The sequence below is a fragment of the Euprymna scolopes genome, chromosome 6 (genome assembly GCF_053919585.1).
Source record: "Euprymna scolopes isolate OS-2025 chromosome 6, ASM5391958v1, whole genome shotgun sequence".
NCBI classification, from domain to species: domain Eukaryota; kingdom Metazoa; phylum Mollusca; class Cephalopoda; order Sepiida; family Sepiolidae; genus Euprymna; species Euprymna scolopes.
The window spans coordinates 26,234,830-26,247,559 of record NC_136487.1 but is presented as its reverse complement, the minus strand read 5'-3'; the positions used below and the strand labels follow the sequence as shown (position 1 = coordinate 26,247,559).

Genomic DNA, 12,730 nt, shown 5'->3' with positions numbered 1-12,730 from the left:
GATGACATTTAAAATAGACATGTTTTACACTTTGGATTTTTTAACATCGGTTTGTAATTTGATTTGCATTTAGTTCTGATATGTAAAAACGAAAAAAAAAGGGGGGGGGTCACAGATGGTCGAAGTTTTCAATGAACTTTTCATGGTTTTTAAGGCCAACGCAGTTCCGTATATAATAGAAAAGTTAGGCTTAAATATTCGGGGACAAAGTCGGTTAGAATACTTTAATCGATATTTTGTGTAGTAACATGTTTCGTCCCAGTAGGTCATCATCCTCCCACGCATCATCTCCCCATCCCCGTGGGAGTCCAGAGTGCTCATCTTTGGAGGAAGGGGCTGAACATTAAATTGACCCTGCCACTAACCTTTCTCGGGATGAGGTATTTAAAATACTTGACTCATTCGTCATTAACCTCCTTTTTTTTTTGTCTAAAAAGTATGAAACATGAGAAAAAGGCAAAACGTGAATGAAATTCTAGTCGCGGGTGAAAATCTACCCAAATTCAATCTTTCATGTTGGGATGTTGGCGCGTTCGGGATGTTCCCATCGCTAAAGATAATGAGAAAATGAATATCAAAAGGGCAACGAATTTTCTTAATCTATAATTTTCATTTGTTAAAAGGATGTTATAAGTACAGTTGATACGAAAGAAAAAAAATGGGTAATTATTTAAAAACCAAATAAAAACATCCGGGTTTGTATTACTGTACACAGATTCGAAAAAGTTGTCAAAAAACAAATATATAACAAATAAATGTTATCAAAGGCAAGATAAGTAACTTTTCTACCTAACTGGATATATTTTTCGTGTTTTTATTCAATGTAACATGTTTATTCAGCTCGAAAAACATACAGTGTTTACCAATGTATTGGAAAATTCAAAATGGCACCCGACTTTCTCTTTAACACAGTAAGTTTGAGAAAAGGTGTTATAAATAAAAAACTGGATAAAATACTGGTGAAACTCGCTCAATATGTTACTGTGACATAGGTTTGACATATATTCGGCGGGTTTTTAATAGTATTTTGTCTAGTTTTTTATTTATAATACCTTTTCCCAAACTTACCGTGTTAAAGAGGGAGTGAGGCGCCATCTTGAATTTTCCAATACATCGATAAACTGTATGTTTTTCGAGCTGAATAAAGATGTTACATTGAATAAAAACACGAAAAATATATCCAGTTAGGTAGAAAGGTAACTTATCTTGCCTTTGATAACATTTGCTATATATTTGTTTTTTGACAACTTTTTCGGATCTATGTGTACAGTAATACAAACCCAAAGTTTGTTTACTGCACCCATCTGAACTAGAGAAAATTATGATTTAAATGGGTAGTTATTCATTGCTGCCGGGCTGCCCACATCAGCATTATGTGGCACAAGGTCGGAAAGTGGGAACCCCGCAGGCTCCCCTAAAGGAGGGGCACTCCTGCAATTTTAAAAATTGCCTGAGTAATCCCGTCGGCATTCCCCGGTCGGGGCGCCTCAGGCAGCAAGCAATAAACTTGCCCCACCGGAAAGCCCGATGGCAAGGCCTGGGAAGGTGGACCTGGACCTCCTAGGTATTACCCAGGCGGCGCCGGTGTGTACCTCAGTCCAACAGGTGCTGCTGTGCTGGGGCTGAGCCGGTTCCCTCACCTGTTGGGCTGAGTGTCAAGTGACGAACCCTTGACTTGTATTACCCTGTCTCCCTGCAGCCGAAGCCGCTAGGAGACACATCCCATCAACCCAGGGGATTAATGGGTATCTCGTAACGATAAATATCTAATATGGCCGACCAAACGGGTGATCAAAAAGTCAGATCGAGCCTACCGGAAAACGAAATGTGACCAATTAATTGACAACGAGCCCCCCTTTTTTTTTTCTTTTTTTTTGCTTGAACTTTGCGCTTTTCGGATTATTTGGTTATGTTTTATTTTCTTGGTGGATTTTTTTTTTTTGCATTTTTTTTTTTTTTTGTGGCGGGGGGGAGAGTTTTTTTTTTTGCCAGAGATTATAGTTATAGGTAATTATTAACAAAATTGGTGCAAGTTCAGATTAGCACTTGTAAACAAAAATGAGTACCTTTTATTTTCTTAAATAAAAAAAACTTACTCGACGAGAACACGACTGTTTTTGCTTTAATAATTATTTTTTATTCAAACGTAACAAATAAAAATTTCAATTTGGTTTGAACTTTGCGGTTTTCGGATTATTTTATTTTTATTATTGTTTTTTTTGTTTTGTTTTTTTTTTAGCCGGATTTAACTAACAAACAAAACAAAAACAATTTTGGTGTTTATGCATTTGCATTTGTTACCGTTATTTTTTTATGGTTCAAGTGTCTTCCCCAATGTTTGAAGTGTTTCTAATGTTTTTACCTATAACTATAATCTGACACCCCGCCCCCCAAAAAAAAAATATATATATATCCACCAAGAAAATAAAACAACCAAATAATTCGAAAAGCGCAAAGTTCAAGCAAAAAAGGCCAGTTGTCAAGTTGGTCTCATTTCGTTTTCCGGTACGCTCGATCTGACTTTTTGATCACCCGTTTGGTCGGCCATATTAGATATTTATCCTTAGATATTTATCCTTAGACGAGACATACACATTTAAATCATGATTTTCTCTAGTTCAGATGGGTGCAGTAAATAAACTTTTAACTCGAAATGACCCCTAATGTACTAATGTATAACATAAGACAAAGAAAAGAAACATTTATAATGCGTACACAGCTTTATTTTCTCATATAACCACCGTACGCTTTCAATGGATATTACCGCGTTTTATAATATTTGTTATAATTATATAACATTGTTACATTTTTGTTTTGTCTCTGTAGACAACAAAATTAAAAGAAAAAAAAATGATCGAGTGAAGTGAGTGTTATTAAGAAATGTGGGCGCTTCTACACTATCGGGACGAAATTTTGTAGTTGATAATGGAGTTTTCAGATAAAAAAATTAAAATAAAAAGTGATCTTTTTTTCAATTAATGGTGGCTTCCAAATTATGCAGGCAAAATTACCCTAATATTAATTACTGAATTATTTAAAAAAAAAAAAAATTAATTATGTTAGCAGATGTAAAATTGCCGCCATCTTGTTTAAATTGAAACGGAAAATTGCCTTCTTTCGGAACTGTGTATTACGATCATTTTCAGATTATATTTATTTTCTTTCATAAATCATTTTAGTGGTTATCCAGTCAGTCCAGAGTCTCGACGGCGAATAACAATCTAGGAAATTGGCGAAAAAGTTTTGCAATTTTACAGCAGCGAGAAATATGTAAAAAGCCAGCAGATACTAAACATGCGAAGGGTTAACTTAGGTTACTGTTAAAAACTCCAGGGATTTCAAATCGCAAGCTGCTTTTCGGCCATTTCTGAGCAGAGTCCCAATTGTCTTTAAGTACTGGAACCCTCTGAACACCGATCTTTACAAATACCAAGGATAGCTCTAAAGCGACATTGTGTCTAACTTAAAAAATTTTGGGAAGTGCAAGAGTGCAAGACTTGTTTTTAACAAAGACTTGATTTAATCGAAGATTGTTATTTTTTTTTTGGGGGGGGGGGTAAGTAAAAAAATAAATCATGGTACATATGCACTTATTGTACCGCGCTGAAATAACATTTAGAAAGCTATTTTTAATGCGAGGAGGAGTTTGTACCTATTCTGTACTTTCACCTAACAATCTAAAAAAATAAATAAATAAATAAAATAAGATATTGTAAAACTTGAAAATACTATTTTAAAAAAAATAGCGCAGTATAATAAGTGCATAAGCACCTAGGTCATTGGTTGAAAAATAAAGAAATAGGATAAAGTAAATCCATTAAAAAAAAAAAAAAAAAAAAACGAGCGACACGGTTATAAAAAGGATTTCAAATTCGGACAAAGAATCAAACATGGATAAATTGTCATTTAGTTATGTTTTATCCGTTCTGATACTACACACTTGAAAAATAAATCCTTATAGACAGAGGCAATTCTGAAGTTTGTCCCAATTTAGAGTGACATTTTGGGGGAGCTGAATTTTCAACCACATTAATAGAAACTGCACTTGTGGTAGGAAAGTTGATGTGACACGAGGTCATTATTTTATTTGGAGAGTTCAGCTCCCACGAAAGGAGACCCTGAAAAGATTTTAAAATAGCCTGGATCGAATCTGTCCGCATTCCTCAGTAAAGAGGAGAGGGCTTTGACGACCAGCAATATCTCCTGCCAATAAAGGGGTAATGCCTAGGAAAATGAGCTCGTGGATAGGCATACCTGTTTTTAATCCAAACTCCAGTTATGGATGACTGGATTTCAAATTACAGTTTATGAAAAGGCGAAAACCAAAAGTAGGACAAGTTTGGGCGTCGATGAGTTTTATTTATAAAGATGTGAAGAAAAAAAAAAGAAAAAAAATGGGTATTGATAGTTTTTAAACCTAACAAAAACCGAACTGTTTTATTTTACTTATTTAAGTCTGTTTTGTCTGGTTCAAAAACTGTTACAGTAATAAAGTATTTTTTGTACGGTACAAAATACCCTTCAAAATCAACTAAGTCACCATTGCCTCCCACCTTTTCAAATTTGAGAGGGACGCAGCGTATTTATTGCCGTTAAAAATGAAGGTCTTAAAAATTAGAATATTAATACAAGTGTCAACGAATAAACGCAAAATATTTTTATAATGTTAAATAATTAAGAATAGGTTTTGAACTAATGTTAGTAAATTTTGCTTTAGAAAAGTTAATTTTAAGGGAAACTTTAAATTTAAAAAAAAAAATTGTTTATACACAACCAGAAAAAAAAATTACATCGTATCATTTTTTTTTCTTCTATAAATTGCTTTTCGTTTGTTTTTTTAGTGTTTATTTTAATTCACTTACGTTTTTTTTTGTTTTATTTATTTTCTTTTTACAAACTGTTGCATTTCACGCGAAGTTTGTTTTGTTTGTTATTCTTTTGACGTGGTTTCTTGTGTTATTTTGTATTGATCGACAACAGTCAAAGAACGAATTTTTAATTCAAAACTTTTTTGGGTACTAGTGCACTTATTGATCCGTGCTGAAATTACATTTAAAAGCCATTCTTAACATGGGGAGGGTGTTTTGTACCTATTCTATACTTTAACCTTACAATTGAATAAAAAATATAAAATAAAATAAAACTTTAGGTGCTAATGCAGAGAGTGATCCGCGCTGCTATTTTTTTTTTAGTCGTATTTCCACGTTTAATTAAATTTTTATGTTTTTTTTTATTCAATTGTAAGGTTAAAGTACAGAATAGATACAAAACACCCTCCCCTTCCCATGTTAAGAACGGCTTTTTAAATAATAACGTTATTATTTCAGCACGGACCACTCTCTGCATGAGTACAAAACTTTAATTAAACTTGGAAATACGATTTAAAAAATAGCGCGGATCAGTAAGTGCACTAGCACCCTTTTTTGGTACTTGTGCAGAATACAGAGTGCTTTTTAAAAAGATTTAATTATTTACGGTATACTTTGCTGGTACTCATCTGGTATCGTACTTAAATTCCATTTAGAAATCCATTCTTAACATGGGAAGGGGGGCTGTAACTTCTGTACTTTCACCTAACAATTTAATAAAATAAATAAATACCGTAAAACTTAAATTTAACTTGGAAATACTATATTTAAAAAAATAGCACAGGTTCTCAGCATTAGAACTTTCCTTTATTAAATTGTTAGGTGAAAGTACAGAAGAGTTAAACTGCTCCACTTTATTGTTAATGTTATTCTTTCGGCACGGGTCGTAACTCGTATTCTGCATAAGTATCTTAGTATCACTTGTTTCTTTGTTATTTTTTTTGGGGGGGGGTCAATTTTTTTTAAAGAGATTTCGAGTGGCATGTCCACCTGAAATGCAATAATTTAGAAAAATAAAATTTTCGCACGAATGAAAATAAACAAAAATCAAAACAATGCAAATATATTCAAAGTTATTTCTTAGCTATTTTTTTAATTTTACGAAATTCATAAGTTGAGTTCCGTGGTCCCCTTTCAGTTCGTTGATTCGTTCACTAATTTTACCAACCTACTATCGCACTCCATGGGGTTTGATCTATATAAGCACTTTTTTTTTTTTTTTTTTTTTTTTTTACTTAACCCATTTAAACTAAAAGAAAAGATTAAACAAAAGAGAAAAAGTGACAACAGATAAAAAATATGATTCTAATAAGAATTACAAAATTACTTACCCACTTGTCCTTTCGACGGGGAAAGCAAAATTAAGAAAGATCCCAGTGTCACTGTAAACAATAGGAAATCCATGATTTCTGTTGTTTCCAGGCAAATTCAAGCAGAGGTTGAAGGGTGTAAAAAAAAAAAATAAATAAATAAATAAAAAATGTTACTCCTGAGATGGCAAAACTTGTATATATTTACAAAGTATGTTTAGAAGAAGAAAAAGGTAGAAGTGTTTATTCTTTAAACATATATATTGTATACTTTTTTAAATCCAGGTGTGGCCACAGGGGAAAAAAAAACGCACCTTTGCATTCAAGCTGAGACAGGTGGCGCGATATCACTACGCACCTGTAACGCAGGTTCAGTAGTGAAAAGTCAAGCAAGAAACGCCGTGTTGCGTTTTAAGAAGTACAAGTAAAAAAAAGAGAGGGAAATGGTTAGTTCATTTAACGATTTCCCCGGCTTCCTTTGGTTGTCAAACGAGTAAAGAAGGGAAGAACTAGCGACTGGGTTTAGGACAGTTGGTATAAACAGGGTAACATTTAAAAATAAGGCGGGATGTTAAATAGTCCCAGCGGAAGGATTTTTTTTTCTTTTTTTTAAAGGTAGTGTGGGCGGGGAGGGACCTAAAAGCTCTTCAGGTGGTAATTTTATTTATTCATTATTTTTCTATTATCTCAAAACTTTTTCGTTATAAAAATGTACATTCCGTCTTATATTCTCTTTCTTTTAAGATAATGTATTTCCTTTTCTTTCTTATCTAGTTTTCCTGCTGTAGAGTCTACTAAACATCGGAGCATTTCAACTACAACAACGACAAACTGTCACCACAGTGACGCGTAAATCATTTTAATCGTTAACTTTTTTTTTGTGTGTGTGTGTGTTTAACTTTACTGGTCGGATGCAGAAAACTCTCACACAAAGGTTTGGTTTCCTTAAGAGTCTGACCCTCGTGTTGGAATAAGGTATGATCCAGGTCCAGGTCCAGGTCCGGTCTAGGATGTGCATTTTCCTCACTTTAAGCATGCTGTTGGTTTATCGTGTAAGGCGTCCTTACCATAGTATGCTCATGCTCATGTATCCTCTGTTTTTTTTTTTGTTTTGTTTTTGTGTGTGTGTGTGTGTTTTTTTTGTTGTTTTTTTTACTCGCCTAGAGTGCCCGCCTTCTCAGGGGAGCTGGTTTAACCCACTTTTCGACCTTTTCCCGCATCTTTACTGTAATAAGAAGCAAGTAAACTTAATCTGGTACAGAGTGAAATATAGTTTTGTTCAATACTGGGAGACCACCGCACCACCCTTCCAAGAATTACCCCCTTCAAGAGGGAAGGGGTGTGATTTAATGCCAGGAGCCTCCCTCCCCCCGAACTGGTACCATTACGGTTAATTTTTATACTCTTTGAGAGGTAAGATGCAATGCATCCACATGAAGGGAGAGTGGATTCCCATGTTGAGAGGAAAAATGCATCCTCACTGAACTCGTTTAAGTCTTGGTGGAAAGAAAGCTTTATTTGAAATGGGAGGAGTTATAACATTTTAAAGGAAATGTAATCATTTTTTTTTTAATCTTGGTTATTTTGTTAAATTCTTGAAAATCAATTCAGGTTTGGGTGGGAGTAAGTTTTTTGTGTTTTTTTTTTTTCTGCTACGTGTGCAGTCACTCACACACGCGCGCTCGCGCGCAAATAAACAAACCTTTATTCATTTCAATTTCCCCGCGCATTTTGCACAAAAAATAAGTTCTTTCAGCAACGGCACAATTTCAAATACGCCCACACACTTTTCTCACAACAACACAATTAAAATGAACATATTTCTGGCGAACGTAGTTGGCGACAGTATCACGTGACACAAGCGACCAATGAGAAAATTCAGAAGATTGTCTTTTTAACGCTTTTCCAAAAGCCAAAATATCAGCAGTAGCAATCTTGTTTTTGGAGCCGGCCCAAATTGTATAAAAACGCATCAAACAGTCTTCTAGAATGAATTCAATTAATTTCGTTCATTCAGTCATTTCAGTCTTCTTCCTTTCTTCTCGCTTCGACGACACACAAGAACATGCCTCTCGTCTTCACAACATCGTCGCTGCCGAAGCTGTCAACACCACGTGGACACTCAAAAATCTTTTATGCACACATGCACCCATTCCGCACATTTTCTAATTAATAATAACAAATTATTTTCCTCACGAATTACTTTCTTCATGGGACTTTTAAGTAAGGCGAACTTCGCCAGATAAAACACAAACTTTAAAATAATCTCATTATTTTCACACACCTTATAAACTCCTTGATTCTACGAAGGACTTTCATCTAACATTTTAATCATAATGACTTTGAAAGAATTTTCACCAATTGGACCTTTGTTTATTTACGTTGTTGTTTTTGTTAAAAAATATATGCAGTGCATTTTAAATCAGAAGGCGGTGTCATTTTGTTTCATTCTTTTTTTATTATTATTTTGTTTGCGGCAAAGAGATTTAATTTTATTAAACTTCTGCACCCCTACATACGAAAAGAAAACCACTTTATAAATAAAAGCATTATTTTTTTTTTTTTGTGTGTGTGTGTGTGTGTGTGTGTGTGTGTGTGTGTGTGTGTGTGTGTGTGTGTGTTTTCCTTACAGACTCCTAGGTTGACAAGAAAGTTCTTGCATTTTTAACTTTTAAATTCAAATGAACATATCTCGGCTTAAACAAAAATTTATTTGGTATAATTTAGTTGTGATACTCTTCTGGGGGTTGAAGGTTCAATCCTTAGTGGGGGTTATACCCGGAATACAATTCAAAATCTAGTCATGCTGCCTCCGCGGATTAATTAAAGAAATTTATTTTAAATTCCGTGCAAATTCCCGAGTTCAATAGAAAGATTTCCAAGTTTGACAAGATTACACCAACCGAAACGTTGTGAAAATAACACTCAAAAATGAGAACAGTATTCTATTAGGTTGGGTTGACAAGAAAGTTCTTGTGGAATTTTTAATTTTGATTTCAAATGATGTATTTTCAAATAAATTTTCGTTATAATACCTTTACTTTATATATCATTTTAAAGAGCGTTTTTCACTCTATCTAATCATTTAAATTCTTTTTAACCGTTTAAAACAATTATGTCTTCTTTTCAAAACGTTAATTACAAGATGGAAAAAAGCAAATTCGCACAATTTTCTTATTTCAATTCAAGCTAGGCCGAAAAGTTGCTGGAACAGCTCATGATATCAACGAAGCATTTGGCCAAGGAACCACTACTGAATGCACAGCACAATGGTGGTTTAAGAAATTTTATGTCTGCAATGAGAGTCTTGAAGATGATGAGCGCACTGGTTGGCTATCGGATGTTGACAACAATCAATTAAGAGCCTTGGTCGAAGCCAATCCACACACAACTCTTCAAGAATTTGCTTCTGAAGTAGACTTAATGTATACGACGATTTCCAACCACTTGAGAGAGATTGGAAAGATAAAAACTTGATAAATGGGTGCCTCACAAATTGAACAACAAACAAAAGAAAACACCATTATGAAGTGTCACTTTCCTTCTTTTACAAAACAAGAACGACCCGTTTCTGGACCGAGTTGTGACTTGCAATGAAAAATGAGTTCTTTACGACAACTGGTGGTGCTCCGTTTAGTGGTTAGATGCTAACGAAACTCCGTGACACTTCCCGAAGCCAGAGTTGCAGCAACTGTTTGGTAGTCTGCATCCGGTTTCATCCATTGCAGTTTTTAAATGCAGGCAAAAGCTTTACGTTGGGAAAGTACTGTCTACAAATGAATGAAATCCATCCGAAACTTTGACAACAACACCCAGTATTAGTCAACAGAAAAGGCACAATTCTTCTCCATGACAATGCACATTGCTAAACCGACCCTACAGGAGTTGAACGAATTGGGCTACAAAACTGCTTCATTTACCATACTCTCCAGAGATCTCACCTACTGACTACTACCTTTTCAAGCATCTTGACAACTTTCTGCCTGAGAAATACTTAAAAAATTTAAGCGATATCAAAAACTGCCTTCAGCAATTTCATCATTACCAGAACGCAAGATTTTTACATTATTGGCATAAATACACTTGTTTTCTGTTGGCAAAAAAAGATTCTGATGGTGCTTATTTCGATCAAGAAATTTTTGTTGAAGCTGAAATATTTGAATTTAAAAGTTGGTGCAAGAACTTTCTTATCAACCTATATGTGTGTGTGTGTGTGTGTGTGTGTGTGTGCGTGCTGAAACAAATAAGTTTGCGTGTGCCAAAGGATTATTATATAACGTTTATCTATATATTCCCACGGTTTTAAAGAAAGGGATTACCTCAATGTTTATTCAGTGAATATAATCTGCAAAGTCGTAGAGTTTAGCATACAAACTAAATACTCTGCCGTAATAATGACTGGCAAACACAACATTTGTATACATCCTCTCTTTCTCTCGAAAAATGTGGAATAACAAACTTTGTTGCGAAAAATATATTTAAATATGTTTCTATTAAAGGTAAAGGGCATGATATGCACGTAATCAGTGCATACAATAAATACCATGTATGAGAACATTTATTTGTTATGTTTATTAGTGTTATATATATATATATATATATATATATATATATATGTATATGTGTGTGTTTGTGTGTATATATATATGTATATGCATACTCTCTCAGTCACTGAACATCCATGTGCCTGAAGATGACTTTTCAGTCCTGCCAGTGACTTGCACACCATCAAGCAGACATGACACTGACAACGGTTTTTGGTTTGGCTGAAATCAAGAGTAACGGAACCCATATCATTGTGCACTTTCATGTGATTAACAAGACCTGCCTTGGACTACAGAGCCTGATCCAAAGATCTCCATGATTGGGCGGCAAGGTTTGGTACTTCCTACATGCTCTCTTGAGCTTTGCTCGGTGTATCTTAGCTGCTTTAAAGTGTTCTTCACCCCTGTATATCAGTGCCCTTCATTGCTTGCGATCATATGCTAAGAACTCCCAACTGTCAACAGGAATATGTAAGCTGACCAGACTTTCCTTGATGCTATCATGAAAACGTTTTTTGGGCTTGTGCTGGGGTCTTTTGCTAAGAAGGAGCTCACCATAAAACAACTGTTTTGGAAGTCGATAGTTATCAAGCTGGACAAGATGACCTGCCCAACACATCTGGTTCTTAATAACAATCGTAGCAATACTAGTTGTTTGGGCTTTATTTAAGACATATGTATCAGGGATAAAACTATCCCACTTTAAACCAAGAATGTGTCCAAGGCACATTGATGAAACCTCTCAAGCTGTTCTACATGTTTCAGAGGCGTAGAGTAGGGATGGCAATACACATGTTTGATATACTGACATTTTAGTTGTCAGAGTTAGATCACCATCAGACCAGATTCTGTCTTGTAACCTTCCAAATGCGTCTGGTGCCTTGCTGATTCTCTGTCTTATTTTTGCATCAAGCATAACATCATTTGATAAGGTACTACCAAGGTAGACAACATTTTTTACGACTTCAAAGCGCTTTCCATAGACGAAAATATCAGGTTCCACATACAGATCACCAGGAACTGGTGTTTACATGACCTTAGTTTTCTTAATGCTAATTGTCAGTCCAAAGTGGGTTGAAGCATTCATGAAGAGACCCATCACTAATATATATATATATATATATATATATATATATATATATACTAGCAAAAGTACCCGTCGTTGACTGGGTTCAAAAACAGCCTACAGAAAATGAACTCTGATTTATGAAAGTATGATAGGTTATGAAAAGGAAAGGTTGTAAAGAGATAGCTTCGAATTTGGGGGTATCAAAATCAAAGCAAAATATGATGAAAGTAAAAATAAAATAGATAAACCCCATAATTTATTATACCATACCTGTTCACACTGAAACACTTATCACAATATTCTGTGGATCTATATTAAAAAACCTTGTTAAACTTTGTGACATATTTCCATTCTATGGAGGTCAGGTGCAAACGAACACCCCATAATTTTATTATATTATATTTCTTCAAACTGAAACATAATTATCAAAGTATACTTAGGCAGATAGACATGAAAAGTCTTTATTAAAGTTTGTGCCTATTTCTATTCTATGGAGCCAGGCGCGAACGCAGACCCCACAATTTTATACCATCCCTATTTAAGTTAAAACATACTTATCAAAGTATTATTATGTACATCTATATCAAAAACACTTGTAAACGTTTTTTTTTCTAATTTCTAATTTTTTTATTTCCATACTTTGTGGCCCAGGCGCGAACGCAGACCCCACAATTTTAATGAACCACCATTCTGTCAGATCAAACATACCCATTCCTGTGTCTCGATACATCTTCTATCATTATATGTAATCAGTTTTTTAAAATAGTCAACCATATAGGAGCCTATTCGTGACCAAACACACGCACACACACATTCAGCTTTATATTATATATATATGTGTGTGTGTGTGTGTGTGTGTGTGTGTGTGTGTGTGTGTGTGTGTGTGAGGTGCCTTCAATAAGTTTTCAGACTTTCTCGTATGGGCCTTTTTATTGATAG

The 12,730-nt window shown here is 34.6% G+C and overlaps 1 protein-coding gene across 2 annotated transcripts in view; it reads right to left on the bottom strand.

Annotated features, from left to right (window-relative positions):
* Nucleotides 1-7,667, bottom strand: part of LOC145277578 (uncharacterized) — a 240,795-nt gene extending 233,128 nt beyond the window's left edge. The window contains exon 1 of one of the 2 annotated variants that reach the window (XM_080129073.1): nt 6,200-7,667. In XM_080129073.1, coding sequence (XP_079985199.1) covers nt 6,200-6,272 — 73 coding nt within the window. In that variant the 5' untranslated portion in view covers nt 6,273-7,667. The remainder of the gene's footprint in view (nt 1-6,199) is intronic. The other variant, XM_080129077.1, reaches the window with a different exon arrangement.
* Between the last annotated feature and the right edge of the window lie 5,063 nt (nt 7,668-12,730).